This window comes from Saimiri boliviensis, chromosome 1 (genome assembly GCF_048565385.1).
Source record: "Saimiri boliviensis isolate mSaiBol1 chromosome 1, mSaiBol1.pri, whole genome shotgun sequence".
Taxonomy (NCBI): Eukaryota; Metazoa; Chordata; class Mammalia; order Primates; family Cebidae; genus Saimiri; species Saimiri boliviensis.
In genome coordinates, this window is record NC_133449.1 from 190697256 (window position 1) to 190716579 (window position 19324).

General features: G+C 41.2%; 1 protein-coding gene across 4 annotated transcripts in view; it reads right to left on the reverse strand.

Moving 5' to 3' along the window:
- Positions 1 to 19324, reverse strand: part of TNFAIP8 (TNF alpha induced protein 8) — a 125657-nt gene that overhangs the window by 42609 nt on the left and 63724 nt on the right. The window contains exon 1 of one of the 4 annotated variants that reach the window (XM_010339518.3): positions 427 to 19319. The exons of the other annotated variants lie outside the window; for them this stretch is intronic. Coding sequence (XP_010337820.1) covers positions 427 to 463 — 37 coding nt within the window. The 5' untranslated portion in view covers positions 464 to 19319. Of the gene's footprint in view, positions 1 to 426; positions 19320 to 19324 lie in introns of those variants that run through there. 4 annotated transcript variants of the gene reach the window in all.

Sequence of the window (19324 nt, forward strand, 5' to 3'; positions counted from 1 at the left end):
GGCGGGGCTGGCTCGGCCCGGGCGCACGCAGGTGGGGCGCAGGCCCAGACGGCAGCCGACTCTCCCGAGTCGCAGGGCCTAGGGGGGCCGTCGGCAAACGCACCAGTCTGGCGGAAAAAAGGTCTAACAAAGAAAAGAAGTCTCATCTCAGAGCACACTGTAGTTTGACATAAATGCTTATACGGTAGAAGCAATGCTTCTGTATTTTTGGATTACACTTTTTTGATACCCATTTGACCTTCTGTCTTGGAGTCTTGCACGCCAAAAATTACGGATTTTAAAGCTGCTTGGGTATTGCATGTTATTTTTGTAGGAAAGTCACATGGAAATCACCCATGTGGTTGGAAAGGCCAGCTTTACAGAGCACAGTTTCACAAGTCCCAGAGCGGGGCCTTTTGAAGAAAGTGGAGCGGCCTCCACCCTTACCTTTGCACAGCAGAAACAGATGAGGCTGCTTACTCATTCAATACAGCCCCGGGCGAGCGCTGTTACTCCAACCCCAGCCCAGGCGATCACTGCAGCGGTTACTCCAAAGAGCCGTTCCTCAGCAGGGGAGCATGGTTCCCTCTCTGCTACCCAAAACGACTGGGGATGAATTCCTTCAAAATCCTAAAGGGGAGGTTTTCAGGGTTTGAAATGCTGATAGAATAAAGAACCTGAAGAGCCTTCAGAACAGACCTCAATTCTGCCCCCCTGGTCTGGCCCACAGGCTCCTGCAAATTGGCTGAGCAGAAGTCCCCTTAGCTCTATGGAGCCTTGGTTTTCCCTCTGCAAAGCAGGGACAAAAGCTGCCACTGATAGACCTGTCTTATGGAGGTATTTTGTAGAACACTTGTTTTATCGCCAGTCTCAGGCAAAAAGTCCCCAAATAATATATCTGAAAGATCCGCTCGGAAAATGAGAAAAATTATATTCTTTTGACAAATTTATTTTCCAGCTCTTCTCTTCTTCTTCATTTCCCATTTTGCATAGGCAAAAAAACAATAGAAACACTATGGCAAATTTCATGAAAAGAACAAACAAAAGACATGGATTTAAAGAGTCTAAATTTAAATCCAGTTCTGCCATTTATTATTTGGATGACTTTATGGAAATTAACCTCTCTAAGCCTCTGATTCCTTATCTGTAAAATGAAGATAAAAATAGTATTATTGGCCGGGCACGGTTGCTCACACCTGTAATACCAGCACTTTGGGAGGTGGAGGCGGGCGGATCACCTGAGGTCAGGAGTTCGAGACCAGCCTCAACAACACGGAGAAACCCTGTCTCTATAACTAAAAATACAAAATTAGCTGGGCACGGTGGTGCATGCCTGCAATCCCAGCTACTCGGGAGGCTAAGGTAGGAGAAGTGCTTGAATCCAGGAGGTGGAGGTTGGGGTGAGCCAAGATCACACCATTGCACTCCAACTTGGGTAACAAGAGCGAAACTCCATCTCAAAAAAAAAAAATAGTATTACTTCATAGATTTATGTCTATATTATATTACCTTATTAACAAGGTAATATAAGCAAAAAGGGATTTGAAAACCATAAGGACTACATGGATTATTACTAACTATTGCACCATTAAAAGTAAATTTTTATAAAAGATACTCTTGGGTTTTATTTAAGTATTGAGTTTGAACAGAAAAGTGTGCTTATGCTACTCACAAGCAGTGAAGGCTGTTATAAATATTAATATAAGGGGTCTAGATATTAAATCACTTCCTACTGCTGAGAGATTCTAACATGCCTAAGATTCTAACATGTTATCTCAATTTCACTGAAAGAGCAGGATGAAGGGAGGAAGACACAGTCAGCCAGAGAGGGGAAAAGAGGAGAAACATCTGGAAAATATCAGAGTTGTGGAGCCTCTCGGAAACTGACCTTGCCACCAAAAGGGTAACCGGCTGCACCCTTCCAAAAGTCACAGTTCACTTCATGGTCCCCTCTGCCACACATCCTGAGTCAGGAGCTACTGATGTGTATACCTTGCACTAGGTAATCTCAGACCTACGGGGAGATAGCCTGAGATGAGGATCATTCTGAACCCAAAGAAATGCTCCTTCACCAGTCACAAGTAGCCTTTCCTGTCCTGCCCAAGTCATTGTTCTGCCCCCTCTCTCCTTATACCATCTATCCTTGCCCTTCCTCACTGGAATCCAGATGTCCACAGATAGTCCACCAGGGATCTCACCAGGGCTGTGTGCTACACAATAGAGCTTCCACTGATCTATAACTGGGATAAAGCAACACCTTTTCAAGGTGATGATTACACAAATCCAGACAACCCAAATTTCAAGCCCAATCTGCCCACAGCAGAATTACTTTCAATGTCTTCTTTTAGAAAGTACCCTCATAAGAAATATTTATTAAATGTCATTTTGCAAGTCCACTGTGCACAAACCACATAAGCTATGTTAAAATACACGTCCTTTGATGTGCTACTTGTTTTACAACTGCTGAATGAACAGTTCAAGTGCCCCCAAATCAGCCTTGTAATTCATTTTTAATTCATGTTAGCAGCTCCATCGATCTTTAAACATTCAACCACCAGCCTCGGGAAGCCTGGAGAGAAACTTCCTTTGTATGTAAATGCAAGCAAGCAGTCACCTTGGGGAAGAATGTTCTGATTTAGCTCAAGAGCAATGAATGCTCAGCTTATTTTAAAAGGCTTTATGTGAATAAGGACTTTGTCCTCAGTCTCCTGTACAACCTCAAAGCCATCTGCTCTGGGCAAGCTACACTGCCCCATACCCCTACCCTGCAACATGGTGACAAAGGGCAGCTTATTCTCTAAGGCTCCCCTTGGCCTTCTGCTGTGCTCCGATATATATTAGGTCATCTTGATTTTGCTGTGCTTTTATTCAAAAGGAGAGAACTTAACTTCTTGGCCCCAGTGAATAGTGGTCCAGTACATCATAATGATTTGTTCTCTGCAGTAGGTGGGACTGTTCATTCTTGTATGTTTAAGAAACACCCCAACATCCTTCACATGGCGACATGTGTGGCAGTCATACCAAAAATCTATTACTGACCTCCTGATATAAAATTGCAACTAAGTTAGCAACACTCAATTTAATAACAAACTGTACTTAGATACTATGTTGAACTCCTACAAGTGTCTACTAATGGAACTCCCACCTTTTGCGTCAAGATGGAAGAATGAAAATGTTGGCCAAGATTCTGAATGTTTATTCATTCATCGAGGTATAATCAAATGTTTGTATGTGTCATATGTAGATGGATTCTACTCACCTGGAACTTATTGATATAATTTTGTTAATTTTCACCACAAACCTAAAGAACTCAACTTTCCAAGTTACCTTAGTTCTAAGGAAGGTTTATTAACCCTAACTCTCAACTGAACTTTATCACAGAGCAGCAGAAAAATCTCTTTCCAAATTATGCCTTAAATAAAGCTAAAAAAAATTTTTTTTAAAAGCCTAGACTTTTAGGCCTTTTGCTCATAGCTCCCCAGATGTCTGTTAAGGAAAAGGGAGATCAGTGAGTTTTCAGACTCACACAAATTAGAAAACCCCAGACTGGGAAGACAAGGTACCATTTTAATCAGGAGGTAACATGTATTCCACTCACATTCAAGAATGTTATGTTCTCTGCAGTGAAAAATATGAAGCATCTTTGTAAACTAGTTACACACCTACAGACTCTAGTTCCCAAGAACTTCAGGTCACCAAAATAGTCATTTTTTTTTCTTGTCCTGCTGATATGAGGCTGATCTGCTTACTTCTCTTTGACTTTGAGATCTTCTTCAACTTTTCTAGTATCACTTTGGTCTACACCCTTGAATGTCTTCAAAGGCTTCCACCATCTATATAAAAAGTTGGCTTTCACTCCTGTTTCTTCGTATGTGAGAGAGATCTGTGTTTTGGTCTCTCGCCTAGTTAGGCCTGCAGGCTTTGAGTTCTTCCTATTATCCTCAGACATGTTTACATTTACCCTTCCATAACATAAGCCTAAGTGGGTATCTCCACGGCCCCTCCCTGGCCCAGGTTATTTGTCTCTCCTAGCCTTAAGAAAATTTTATTTACTAGAATTGAAGAAGGAGATGTCCGAATGCAGTGGAGTCATTTATGCACCTTTGCAGAAGGTCAAGCTCTGTGCCTCAAGTGGCCTTAAGTGATGAGTACAGATGTGCCTCAACTTAGTGATGGGGCTACATCGGGATAAAAGCATCTTAAGATGAAAATATATTTAATACACGTAACATACTGAACACCATAGCTTAGCCTACCCTACCTTAAATGTGTTCAGAACACTTACATTAGCCTACAGTTAGGCAAAATTATCTAGTACAAAGCCTATTTTATAATAAAATGTTGACTATATCATGTAATTTTTTAACAGTGTACTAAAAGTAAAAAAATAGCATGGTTGTATGGGTGTTCAAAGTATAGTTTCTACTGAATTTGTATCACTTTTAGTAAAAATTAGTTAAAAAAAAAAAAATAGAGTCAGTCTGGGCACACTGCCTCACCCATTTAATACCAGCACTTTGGGAGACTGAAGTGCAAGGATAGCTTGAGACCAGAAGTTTGAGACCAGCTTGAACTACATAACAAGACCCTAACTCTACAAAAAAATTTTTTAAAAGATTAACCGAGCATGGTGGCACATGCCTGTAGTCCCAGCCACTTGGGAGACTGAGGCAGGAGGATCACTTGAGCCCAGGAGTTCACAGCTACCGTGAGCTATGATCACATACTGAATTCCAGCCTGGGCAAGAGTCAGACCCCTCTCTACACATACACACACACACACACACACACACACAAATATACATAGAGTTAAAAATTTGTAAACCAGGGACCATCTGCACTGAGTGAGATAAGACTGGAGAGGCTGAGGTAGGCTGGGGCAGAACCACATGAAAGGAAGATGCTGAGGATGAGTGTAGAGATGAGGGAGGGAGAAAGCCAGTGGTGGCCAGGCCCTGGGAGTGTGAAGTTATGGGTAATCTCTCTCTTCAATCTGCCCAGTGACCACTCCCATAAATTCTACACATTCACCAGTACTCTGGATGTGAGTGCCTAAATCTGAGAGATTGGGAAGAAGTGCTGGTGTCAGAAATGAGCACACACAGGGAGACAACAATACATCTGGGATGTGCTTGTTTCCTAGGCTTTCATTGTTATTTCTCTCCTAAGAAATCTTTCTTGTGAAAAAGCTTTTAGCAGATGATAAAACACAAGCATACTCTCAAAGTCAGGTCAGAAAATATTATTTGAAGAATTTATGACCCATGGTCCTTCTTTTATAACACAGCCATTCCTCAGCGTCTGTGGGAGACTGGTTCCAGGACCATTAAGTATACCAAAATCCAAAGATGCTCAAGTCTCATATAAGATGACAAGGCATTTGCATATAAAGTACATATATCATTCCATATGTTTTGAATTATCTCTAGATTGCTTATAATTCCTAACACAATGCCTACATATCACTTCACACAAATTCAACACAATACTGGGAAGCGGCAAATTCAAGTTTTGCTTTTTGGAACTTTGTAGAATTTTTTGCCCCTGGAATATTATTGATCTGCTGTTGATTGAATCCACAGATGCTGAATTCATGGATATGGAATGCACAGATATGGAGGGCTGGAGGTACTTAGCAATAATGTCTTGTATTAGGTTTTATTTAGACTCCCAAATTAGCCCCCTTGGGTCATCATACTCATTTTACAGATATGTAAATAAAGAAATGGAGGTTACATGATTTGCTCCAGGTCACAAAACTAAGTAATAATGTTCTTTAGACCACGATGAATGCAGACTAAGCCTCCTGTCTCCTATATCCAGACAGTCTCACTCTATTAAACTGCTCCTATAAAATCCAAGTCCTCCCTTATTTTGTAGAGGAGTAACTTGAAGATTGCTAATACTGGGAAGTCCCCATAAAGTTTATGGCTGGCCATGGTTCTAGCACTGAACCATCGTCACATCTCCCTGTTCAAATGATTTGGTCACAGCCTTAAACTGAAGCCATTCAATTTCTGATAGTTAATGCTTTAAATATGCTATAAATTCAATAGCTTCTATTTATTCAGCTGCCTGAAACTATGAGTCTTTTTTTTTTTTTTAATTAAAAGTTCAGTAAGGACCTTAATTAAAAATTCAGTAAGCCTCATCAGACAGCAGCTGCCAGGAGCAAGGAAAAGAACACCAGACTCAATTTGGGAGACCTGGGCCACCCCCATAAGCTAAATAAGCACTGTCTATGCCTCATTTGTATTAAGATGAGTTTTCTTCCTCTTATTTCCTAATTTTTCCTCTAAAAATGGGCAAATTTAACCTCTCTCTGCTTTCGTTTGCACATCTATACAATAAGAATAATGTCACTATTTAACAGGGTTGTTATAATGATTCAGTGGGTAAAGAACATGATGGAACACTGAAAATCATGAGGGTCCCCTCATCACTCTTCCAAATATAGTAATGAATAAGGCCAGATTGTCCCAGGTTGTTTAAGAGTGTCTGTTTGGAGGCCCTAAATGCTGGCTCTGTCAATATTCCAGATAGGTGTGGCAATCTAATGTGTGTGGTGTAGCAATGGAAAACGAAAGCAAAAGGGCCGAATTTCTTCCCTGTGCCCAGGTGAATGGGAACAGCACGAGAGGAGCCACAGAAGGGATTCAGCCGGAAGAAGAGGAAAGGCAGGGCTGAGGTGCCCAGGGCAGCACGAAATCACATCTGACCAAGGCTTCCTCAGCTTTCCTTTAGAAAAGTAGCAGGAGGAAAAAGGGTCAAAAATCACAGTGCAGAAAGTCAGGCTTGAAAGAAGCCTTAGATGCTGTCTACTTTTTTTTTTTTTGAGATGGAGTTTTGCTCTTGTCACCCAGTCTAGAATGCAATGGTGCAATCTCAACTCACTGCAACCTCCACCTCCCAGGTTCAAGCAATTCCCCTGCCTCAGCCTCCCGAGTAGCTGGGATTACAGGCATGCACCATGATGCCCGGCTAATTTTGTATTTTTAATAAAGACGGGGTTTCATCATGTTGGCCAGGCTGGTCTTGAACTCTTGACCTCAGGTGATTCACCTACCTCAGCCTCCCAAAGTGCTGGGATTACAAGTGTTAGCCTCTGCACCTGGCCAGAGATTGTCTACTCTAATCCTCTACCTGGCTGGTAAAGCAATCTCCTATCACATCACCGGCAACACGCATTCATCCAGAATTGCCTTGACAACCAGAGACACCCTCCTTGAAAAAACAACCCCATTTCCATCCTAACCGTTAGAAAGTTCCTCTGTATATCAAACTGAAATTCAAGTCCAAGGGCAGTATTTGTCAAATTATTTCCACTCTACTACTGCCTTTATCCTTACAGCAAGGAAATAATTTTGTGATGAGATAAACATAGGTTTTTAACTAAATTTTATTTTTCAACAACGTAGTGGAGACCCTCGCACTGGAGCCATGACGTAGCTGAATTCAGTGTGAGACAGTTATGCAACTTTCCAGTGCTAGCCACACATCTGCTATTGATTATCACGAGCATTCAGAAGCAAGCAGCTCTGCTCCAGGCACCCAGTGATAATCTTTCTCCTCAGTGTGCTCGCTCCAAGGGGGTAGAAAACAATGCCAAGACAGGTTGAGTAATGGGCCTTACTTGACTGCATTTTAGCAGTTTAGAGCTTTATTCAGGTTTCTGAACAAAATTTGAAATGTGAAATCTACAAAGAAGACAAACGTAGTTCTCCATTTGTGGAATTCAGACCACAGATTCCTGGTCTGAGATCTATTTGAAAGTCTAACCCACTTCTAGTTGCCATAATTTGATTTTCACATTGAGTTTCTGACGTGGGTAGAATCTATTAACAATTGTGCCAACTGGTAACTGCTTAGGAGACAGAAAAGGCTGACCTAGGCTTGCAGTTGAGAGTAGCCAAGACTGACACTCAACAGACAAACTCAGCAGGTGGTGAAATGTGAACTGAAGCAGAACTTACCCAAACAGGGCTTCAGGGAAAACGGGAGGTTATTTTTGAAGGTAGGGTGAAAGGCATGGATCAGAAGTCTTTCCTCTTGAATGGGTTACAAAATTTAAGTTAGCCTCTCCTTAAAGAAGAGCTGCAGAAATATGCACTAGTTATAATTCACCAAGTTGTAGGCATCATGGAAATGAATGCATTTTCTGAGAAACTGCTCACCTGAACAATGTGCCAGCCTACCTAAATAAGATAATATTAAGTCCATAAATTTCCTAGTAGAAACAGGATATCTAAAATTCACCAACTTTTTCAATCTGAAGTTTGTTTCAACAGATATTTCACTACTGAACTCAGCAAAATCCTATCATATACCAACTAATTTTCTCAGTTTCAATAATATACAGCCCATATCAGACAGAAAGAAATTATCTAAATGGGTACATCGGCTACCATTCCCCCTACTGATTTTATGCTACAGTGTAAGCATGAGGGAGTTGGGAATTGGCCATTTCTTCTCTTCCTCTACTCTCTGCATGGACTTTTACACTGTGAGCATCTCACACACTGATGATGAATGTTGTGTTTAAGGCTATGTATCGTTACATAGAAAAATGCCTCAAAGGCAAGCTAACTCTATGATCTGGTCTTAAAGAAACAGCAGCCTGTTTCAATGCTAAGGAAACAGTGGGAGTAAGTCTTATACTTAATAGCAGATGGTATATCAGTCTCCAATCTGGTAACTTCCTAAGAGGTTTTTTAAAATAATATTGACCCCATTCAATTTTCACTTTACACATGACTTATACTCTTAACCAAATTAGCATCTTATAATCTCATATGTTAGAGTGATGTGGTCATGATTTGCTGAAAAAGACATGATTTTAGCTCTGAGGTTCCCAAATTATGTGCCAGTGTACCTCAGGGCACTATAGCAAACTCACAGAGGTGTGTGGGATATTTTGTCTTTGAGGGAAACACAGCAATATACATTTCTCAGATGCTTGCATGAATTACTATTTCAAGCTATTTCACAGTTTGACATTAGATTGCATTATTTTCCCTTTGATGACATCATTTCTTTGCAAAGCTAGGTTGGTGGTGGTTGCTATGTTAAAATGCAAGTACTAGTTGAAAAGCAGGCCGGGCACGGTGGCTCAAGCCTGTAATCCCAGCACTTTGGGAGGCTGAGGCGGGTGGATCACGAGGTCGAGAGATCGAGACCATCCTGGTCAACATGGTGAAACCCTGTCTCTACTAAAAATACAAAAAATTAGCTGGGCATGGTGGCACGTGTCTGTAATCCCAGCTGCTCGGGAGGCTGAGGCAGGAGAATTGCCTGAATCCAGGAGGCGGAGGTTGCGGTGAGCCGAGATTGCGCCATTGCACTCCAGCCTGGGTAACAAGAGTGAAACTCCGTCTCCAAAAAAAAAAAAAAAAAAAAAAAGAAAAGAAAAGAAAAGCAATGTGGAACAGGATATTAGGGTATCGCAGTTCAATCCAGTTTCAAAGTCTGAGGAACTGTGATATATTTACTGCCTCACAGCTCAAAATTTGCCCTTCATTGCCCACTATGTGAAGACATAGAAGGGACCTTTACATATTTTTTCTTTTGCTAGCCGGTACCATTCTAAGCTTCATCAGTGGAGAGCACTGTAGACACAATTGCAGAAAGAAGCAGTTTTCCTTCCTGGTTCCGGTATACCCTTTCTGCAGGCTGCTGCAAACATGCATGGCTCCTAGAGCATCCACACCTTCTTCAGCAACTGGCTCCTGCTGAACACGATGGTCAGCACCTCCCAGCCTCCAGCAGCTTCCACTGGCATCCCTCTCAGTTGATTTTGCAGCAGAGTGCATCCAGTGCACATGAATAGCTTTCCTTAGCATCTTAGAGAACAGATTTCTAGCAAGTTCTGCCAGCACAGCACCCTAGTGACTTTGCTGCTAGCCAGGGACCACAACCAGCCATCACCTCTCCAGCAAGGTCTGGAGTGGAGACAAGCATGTGTTTGGGTGCTCTATCAGACCCATGGGTAGTGGCTGCTCCTTCTATCTGCTTTCCTGTTATTTAAAGTTGTCTTTAATTCCTATTAGCCAGTCCCCATTATAGTTAACTATTCATCTTTTTCTTAAGTTTGTTTCCTTTTGTATTTTTTTTAAATTGTGGTAAAAATACATATAGGATAGAATTTACCATCTTTATTTTAAGTGTACAGTTCAGGAGCGGTAAGTACATTTACATTGTTGTGCAGTCATCACTACCATCCATCTCTAGAACTTTTTCCAACTTGCAAAACTGAAACTCTGTACCCACTGAAGACTAATTCACCACTCTCTGCTCCTGTCAGCCCCTGGCAGCCACCATTCTACTTTTTGTCTCTATCAATTTGACTAATCCAGGTAACTTACATAAGTGGAATGAAAGAGTATTTGTCTTTTAGTGATGGCTTATCTCACTTAACACTGTCAAGCTTCATCCATATGGTAGCATGTCAGACTTTCCATCCTTTCTAAGGCTGGATGATATTCCATTGTATGTATATATCACATTTTGTTTATGCATTCTTCTGTAGACAGACACTGGGACTGCTACCAACTTTTGGCTATTGGTTTACAAATATCTCTCTGAGACAACTTTTCAATTCTTTTGAGTAGGTACCCAGAAGTAAAATTGCTAAATCATATGGTAATTCTAATTTTAATTTTTTTGAGGAACTGCCGCATTGTTTTCCTAGTTAATATACCTTTATTTTAAACTTTCCTTTAGATAATTGTGTACTTTATATTCCCATTAGACCCAGACCAATATATGCAATGCTCACAGGTACATACATTCCAATAAGAAATGAAGAGTATTCCAATGCAAGACACCCCCCCCCAAAAAAAAAGAAAAAGAAGAAAGAAATGAAGAGTAACATAGAAACATTTTTTTATATTTCAATATATATGTATTATTTTCTCACAACTACAAAGTTATTAATACAGAAATACTACGTTGTTTGGAACTAAGCACTTAACAAATTAAACTGCTAAGTATTTCTTTTGTCCTAGAAATGGCATGAAAAAATTACTGAGACCACTAAGGGTGCATGAGCCAGCAACATTTGGAAGGCTCTGCTCTAGCCTACGTGTTTCCAGCTGCCACTAGGACCTGTCTGCTTGGATGGTTCCTGAGGCTCGCCCTATCTAGGGGTATCTCTGAAGGCATAGATGGAGCCTTAATATTAACCGTACTTAGTATTTCTTTATAATATTAAGTTTTTTTCACTTAGGCACTGGGGGCTACAGTTCTTACAGTTATCATTATGGTGCTCTGTCCCCCCTATTTCTAATCTCACATCAACATGTTTCCTGGATAGGCCTTTTTTTCTCTCCATTCCTGCAGCTGTCAGTAAAGCCATCATCTCTAGTTAGCACTGCCTAACAGATTTTCAGCTGGTTTCCCTTAAACAAGACCATGGGTTGAAAATTCAGATGCTCACTGAAGCTAAAAATATGTTAATTCATACCTGCCAGACAACAACCGGCTGCCTCAGTCCTTACACCCATGAAGGCAACACCAATAGGACAGGCTGTGGGTGAGGCCCCATTTCCAGGATGCCTGCTATTGCGGATGTTTGTCCCCTCCAAGTCTCATGTTGAAATGTGATCCCCAATGATGGAGGTGGGGCCTGATAGGACATGTTGGGGTCATGGGGGTGTGTCTTTCATGAATGGCTTGGTGCCCTCCCCATGGTAATGAATGAGTTCTTGCTCTATAAGTTCATGCAAGAGCTGGTTCTTTAAAAGAGCCTGGCACCTCCTCCCCTCTCTCTTGCTCCCTCTCTATGTGACACATCTGCTCCTTCTTCACCTCTGCCATGAGGAAAAACTTCCTGGGATATTAATAGAAGCTGAGCAGATGCTGGTGCCATGCTTGTATAGCCTGCAGAATCATGAGCCAAATAAACCTCTTTTCTTTATAACCCAGACTCGGGTTTTTCTTTATAGCAATACAAAACGGACTAATACGACTGCTGAAATGCCAACCTCTCTCTCCCAAAGAAAGCAACAGCAATGCCAGTGAGTGTGAAGGATGCTACTAGAGGCAAAATCCTGAATGTATGCCCCCACATACACGTAGATATGAGTGATTTGAAAAGGAATCATTCAGAAATTTGTCACACCTTTTTTCACTAACTGGAAATTACTTGAGACAAACCTTATGATGAATTATGACACCCTGTGTGGCCACACAGTGGGGACAGCTGCTGCTGGTCGATTTTTTCAGCTGTTACATCCTCTTTTTACCCCTCTCAAAGCCATACCCAGGTCCCAACTCCTCTTAAAAGCCTATTGAAGCCCACAGTGGACCTATACTTCTACAGTGAACTTGTACTATACTTAAAGTTGATAATCTTGATGCTAGTTGTCTTCTGAGGCAGCTCCATAAGCTATTTAAAACACAAGATTATACCTTGCATTCGTTTGTTCTCCTTTCTAGCGAGCACAACACTTGTTGGATACTTTCGAAGCACTATATAGCTGATAAAATAATCATTTAATCATTTCATAATATAGAATTATGATAGCATATAAGAACAATCTTAATTTCCTTTTCCCCAAAAATCACCTTACAAGAAACTATGCACATAAATATCTGCTATCTTCAGAGAAAGAAAACAAGACAAGAAAATTTGCATGACATCTGGAGAACTGAGGTTAGTAATCTTCGACAATACATAAAACTATCAAGTTTACAAAAATTCTGTCAGAAAAGGAGTCAAGAAAAAAATAAATCTGACAGCTGCAAACCTTCTGTTTTACAACATGCACAGAATGGACGCACATACTTCAACATCCTCATAAACAGAGTGCCGAGCAAATGCAAACATCCCCAGTAGAAGTCCAGTGGACTCCAGACTTCAACTAATAGACTGTGATTATCTTTACACAGACAACCTTACTAGCCACCTATCAACCCACCACAGTTGCTTTAGGAACCATTAATAACATGGATTGAACAAAATTCCATTTCAATTAATGGCATTTCCAGGACAAGCAAGACACCAGGAGCAGCTGTCCACTGTAAAAGAGCAGCAATCTCACCACCTCAGATTGAAATTTTGTTTCCTTTAAGTTAGGAACTAACATCCTGCACTGGACCACCTGAATATTTAGATTAATAAATCCCAGATGGGAATTCCAGACACCTCTTTACTAAAGATATGTAGGCAATAAACATTTATTAAGCAAGTCTCCTAGGAGTGAGCTTCCCTTCAGAGACTGTTTTCATTTACAATACACTGTGTTTTCTAAAGCCAATTTGGGATCCCTCATTATACAATGTGTAATTAATTTTGTCATCTGATTTTTTTAATGGATGAAATTAATCTGTGAATGTAAAATGGCAGCACCTTGGTTGTCTCTAATATCTTGTAATTGAATCAGAAGAAGAAAAAAGTATGCCACTTGACCATAGCCCCAAATTCTGACTCAACAATCCAGTACAGAACCAAACAAGGTATGTGCTTATATTCAGCTATGTTTTAATATCCTTAGAAATAATAAGTATAATTTATGAAGGACCTATTATGTGTTAGGTGCAATCCTAGGCACATAATAGAACACATCTCTACTCTTACTAAGTATCAGCATAGCGGTAGTTTCTAACTCATGAAATGCTGCTGCCACTGATCCTCATAACAATCCTATAAGAAAGGAATCTTGGGTATTACTAACTCTATTTGCTCCTGATGAGGATACAGATCCTTAGAGAAATTAAGTGGCTGGCCCATGGTTACCTAGCTGGGATTGAGTGTGAGCTAAGACTAATCGTGGGTCTTCTGACCTCACTCCATGCTATACTTGCTCTACACTATGGTGTCTCTGATTGAGCACAGCACAAAAATATACTTCAAGGCAAATCTGCCATATGCCCCAAGACAATAGGAAACAAGAGCTGTGTGGCTGGGCGCAGTGGCTCATGCCTGCAATCCCAACACTTTGGGAGGCCGAGGTGGGTGGATCACTGAGGTCAGAAGTTTGAGACCAGCCTGGCCAACATGGTGAAATCTCATCCCTACTAAAAACATAAAATTAGCTGGGTGTGGTGGCGGCTCATGCCTGTAATCCCAACTATGTGGGAGACTGAGGTGAGAGGATCACTTGAAACCCAGAGTTTGAGACCAGACTGGACAACATGGCAAGACCCCATGTCAAAAAACAGTGGAGGGAGGGTGGTCAGGTAATAAAGGAAGTAAGGTAAGTCAGAAGTTAGTTCTGATTGGGAAGCTCTGAGTTTGGCTGACTTGGGGAAAGAGGGAGGCACACATTAATAGAAAAGGGGAAGTCCAGAAGAGGAACAGGTGTGGCCAAGTGGGAGGGCAAGGAGTTCCACTTCACACATCTGAGTCTGAGGTCTGAGCAGGGTAACTGATGTGGGATGAGCTTGAGTGTCACCTATCAGATCTGTTTCTCATATCACCAGAGCTCTTTCAGTCTGCTATAAAGCCCATAGTCTTCAATGAAAATATTTCTAAAACAGATTACATAGAATACCTACTCTTAACTACACAAAAGCTACAGAACGTATTTTTAAAAAAAACTGTTGTTAATCACACTGGTCCATAACGTACTTATGAACCTACATTTGCTCACTAAATCTGCCTAATAAAGCTGTGCTTTTTCATTGCCCTTACACCCAATTAACAATTTCTGCCCAATTTCAAGAGATAAGATGCATGTGATCAGGATTTCACATTCTTTTTAAATGCTCCAGAAAGCCTGTCCCAATACATAGTAGATCTTCAGAACAGATGTAACTCCCTGAATATAACAGTCAGGTTTTCAGAGGTAAGGGAAGGGACATTACATTCTAAAATCCAAAAAGTGAAAATGTATAGTTAAAACTACTTTTTAAATTGTTTAGGCTGAGTGTGGTGGCTCACACTTGTAATTCCAGCACTTTGGGAGGCCGAGGCAGGTGGATCTCTTGAGATCAGGAGTTCTAGACCAGCCTGGCTAACGTGATGAAACCCCATCTCTACTAAAAATACAAAAATTAGCCAGATGTGGTAGTGTGCACCTGTAATCCCAGCTACTCTGGCGGCTGAGGCAGGAGAGTCGCTTGGATCTGGGAGGTGGAGGTTGCAGTGGAGGTGGAGATTGCACCACTGCACTCCAGCCTGGGCAACAAGAGCGAAACTCTGTCTAAAAAAAAAAAAAAAAATAGGCCGGGTGTGGTGGCTCACACCTGTAATCCCAGCACTTTGGGAGGTCTAGGCAGGCGGATCACAAGGTCAGAAGATCAAGACCATCCTGGCTAACACGGTGAAACCCTGTCTCTACTGAAAATACAAAAAATTAGCTGGGCATGGTGGCAGGCACCTGTAATCCCAGTGACTTGGGAGGCTGAGGCAGGAGAATCGCTTAAACCTGGGAGGCAGAGGTTGCAGTGAGCTGAGATCATGCTGCTGCACTCCAGCCTGGTGACAGAGAGAGACTCTATCTCAAAATAATTAATTAATTAATTAATTAATAATTGTTTAAATGACCCAGAAAGTTCAGTACTGTCTACATGGCTTTGAATATACACAATACTATAACAGTTCCTCTCACTGTTAGTCTATTTCGCTATAGTGGTCAATCAGATATTCAAATTCTTCCTCCTTAATGATGATCAATTGATTATAGCCCAGTTGCCTGGTCTTCTGTACAATGTGCTTCCCATTCTGCTGATGGTCAGAATCCTTAAAACTCATCCACTTCACACATTTTATCAACGGGTAGCAGTTACTTGTTCAACATAAGCCATGCAGATTCCCTGCCTGGTAACGAAGTGGCTGAATATGAATGGCCAGGATTTCCTGAAAACTGTCTTCTTCCTCAGGGCCAGATGTCACTTTTTATTGACAGCATTTAAGATCCCCTCTACAGTTTCTAACTGGAGGTCTAAGGGAACTAGGGAGAATCAGGGATTCATGGTCTACTTTGAGGAACCTGTAGATATCACTGTTCAGATGTCATCTTCATTTATGTATTTGTTAATTTCACGAACATTTATTGAGCACCTACTATGTACAGGTAAAAGGTTAATGATGTAGATACAACAGCCATGATATCTGCCCTCACAGAGCCAGTCAGAAGTGAGGGTTGGGAAGGTGTTGGAGGAGGAAATATCTAATATACTAATTAAAATATAGTACAGTAAGTTTAATAGCAGAAAAGCAGGATGTGTTATGAAAGCTCATAGGAGAAGTACCTCAATAAGGCCTGGGGAAGGGAGTCATGAAGGAAGGGTTCCTGAAAGAAGTGATGTCAGCCAAAGAAGGCAAAGAGAGGGAGAAAAGAAAGAAAAACGTCCCCAGGTAGAGAACAACCAGTCAGAAGCGAAGGCTGAAGAAAAGACCAATGGCTAAGATGGCCAGATGACCACTGGATATTCTTCAAGGAAGGAAACTTAGTAACATGACTAGAGATGGCAGCCAAATAGCAAGGGATTGCAGAATGATCTGGCGTTGAGAAAGCAGAGACAGCATTGGTGGACTATTCATTCAAGAAATTTTCCTGAAGGGAGTAAGTTGAGAGAGTACCCTGAGGAGAAAGCATAATCAAAAACACACAAATTTAGCGCAGCTTTAAGTGGCTCTGAGGAATGACTACGACGTTCTTATAACCCTCCCATTGGCCAACACCAAACACAGGGAAGCAAGGTGACATCAGTCTCTTACAAAAACACATTTGCAAGAATTTGCGTGAACTCTGACATGAGTTTGAATAATGCAAATTTTAAAAGATGAAGTCAAAACCTTCTTCATGCTCAGTGGCTGGTGCTGGTTCTGCAGTTCTAACCTAAAGCGGACAACACAGGTGTTATCACTGGGAGGCTACCAAGCCCCAGATTACGTGCTTAGCAGGTACAAGGAATACTCTCATTAGAAAAGCGATACTTTGGGTTAAACTCTGATTTTCTGTTCTACCATCAGGTTCTTTTAAAAACACAAACATCCCTTGGAGGAAAAGCCGGTGGATGACTAACAGCTAAGAGTAAAGAATTCACTCATTTCTTTGTTCCTTCCCTGCAGAGATGAGGACTAGAGGATACCCCAGAGAGAAAACAGAGATACAGAAATTAAGGCTGTTAGAAGGGTTGGGAGGAGAATGAACACAAACTTGTCCCATTCCCAGTTCAGCTCTGGCCACTAACTCCATGCCTGCCTAAGACCAAGAAGACAAAGAGAACTGAATATACCCAGTAGACAACTTGCAAAGCAGAAGTGAGAGTTTCATATGCTTAGAGTTCCTTATCTTCAGTGATGCAAATTTTTAAAGGATGTAAAATACTCAGAACTGTTTTGATTGAGATTTCCATCTCTACTCTAAACAGATTCAGCCTCTAAAAGCCAGAAACTAAAAAACACTTCCATGAAGATATGATTTCTTTTGACGTGCTTCCAATTTGTGAGTGAAAATTTTGGTGGCACTCTTATCCCAGAAATAGCCAGTCTTCTCATCTAAGGTAAAAGCTGAAATCAATTATATAAATGAAATTACAAATGGCTCACATCCATAAATATAGAATCTCTGAGACTGAACAAACAGAGCAGTGATAGTTGAAGTCAGCTGGCTTATAGCCGAAAGATCCTAAGCTGGTAGCCTTGGGACTGAATCCAGCTCATGTAGTTTTTTGTTTAAGTTTTTCGACTGAACTTCAATGACTTTAGATGAGATTATTGTTTCTAAATTTATCACAGGACTCCCAACCTGAGATTGTTCACATAGAGCACTATGTATACATTCATATTACTTGCTTGGTTCCTGTGGACATTTTAGTTTGGGACCATTGACTTACATAGACTAACATTAAAAACAAATAAGCAACCTCTCTCCTAGGTGGAGTTCTGGTGCTAACCGTTTCAGAGCAGAGTGCTACAGGGTTATTGAGCAACAGGATCACTAAAAAACAATAAACCACAACAGTGTACAACACCACTGTAATCAAACTTCAAAAAACAAAACAAAATGAAAAATCAGGAGACCGAAACACCAGTGAAGCTCACCAGCCCTGAATAAAATGTGTCTATAGCTTTGAAACTGCTTTCCAACAGAAGTAACTGCTAAGTCTCATTGAGCTTCCTTCACGTGCACCACTCGCATAATACCCTGACATCTGGATGTCCCAGAACACAAGCCTGGCAGCCAATATCCGATTCTGGCTTGGCAAAGGAAACAATCTCTCTATTCGGTGAACTATGGCCATAAATGCACTATCTGTGGTATCCAACTAAAAATACTTAACTTGGACCAATTCAAACCACCACTCAGCCAGTCTGGCCACTTGGTGGCTATTTAAGGCATCTGCAGCACGTACTACAGAAACTGTGCCATCACCTGTCTGTTCATATGTCTGGATATGGAGGACCAAAGTCCCCACCCCTACCCCCACCTCAGTTCTCCATGACACTTACTGCCACACCCTGCACAGAACCCAGGAATCGGAAAGCTAATGCTCAACGGAAGGTTTTGAGGTTGTCTTATTCAATCTCCCCATTCCTCAAACTTGCGCACAAATGAGAAAGTAGGCCCAGCAAGTTGATATGATGAGTACCTTAAGAGGGACTATTAACAGAATTTAATCTCCAGGACCTCCATTGTGGCCTCAGGAGCTCAGGGCTCCTTCCTGCAATCAGCCTCCTAGGGGCAGGGCATGCCTTCAGGCACAGTGGTCCTTTGCAGCCTAGCCCAATGTTCCTGAATTGAATTTCTATGACCCACAAGGGCAGTCTAGCTCACTCAAGTTCTTCATTAGGGTCTGGGTGAAAGCCCATTGGTAATAAAGGATTCCTCTGCTCTGGCTGGCCCCTGTGCATATATTTCCATCAGAGATGTGGTGGGGAAGATTGGCTGGCTAGGGACAAGGCTCTCGAGTTTGGAATCCTGTACTCCAACCACGGATTTCATCTAAAAGATAAATGGCTACCTCTTCTGCTTACCACAAGGTGATGTTTTCTTGTGTCACTGTGACTTTCATTTTCACCAGCCTTCTGAATGTTGCCCTAACCCTTTCCCCAGCTCTAGACAGCCATCCTCCTGGAGGACTTATTTAGAGAAAATTAAATGAAACTCTCTATGACTGATTACCCATTTCATTTATTTGTGTGCAGCTTCCAAAGCTTTACATTATCCACAGCCCATTTATTTCCATTAAAATAGCTAAAATCATTAATCAAATATGGTGATGAATGTCATAGCTACGAAATGTAAAGCATTCTTTACAGAAACATATGGTCTTATCAAACAGTTTTTAAATAAAAATTATATTGGATTTCAGTGTTTTATGGGAACATATAATTACCATAGAATAAAGAGCTGTCTATAATTAATTTTCTCCACTTCTTATTCTCATTGTTCAA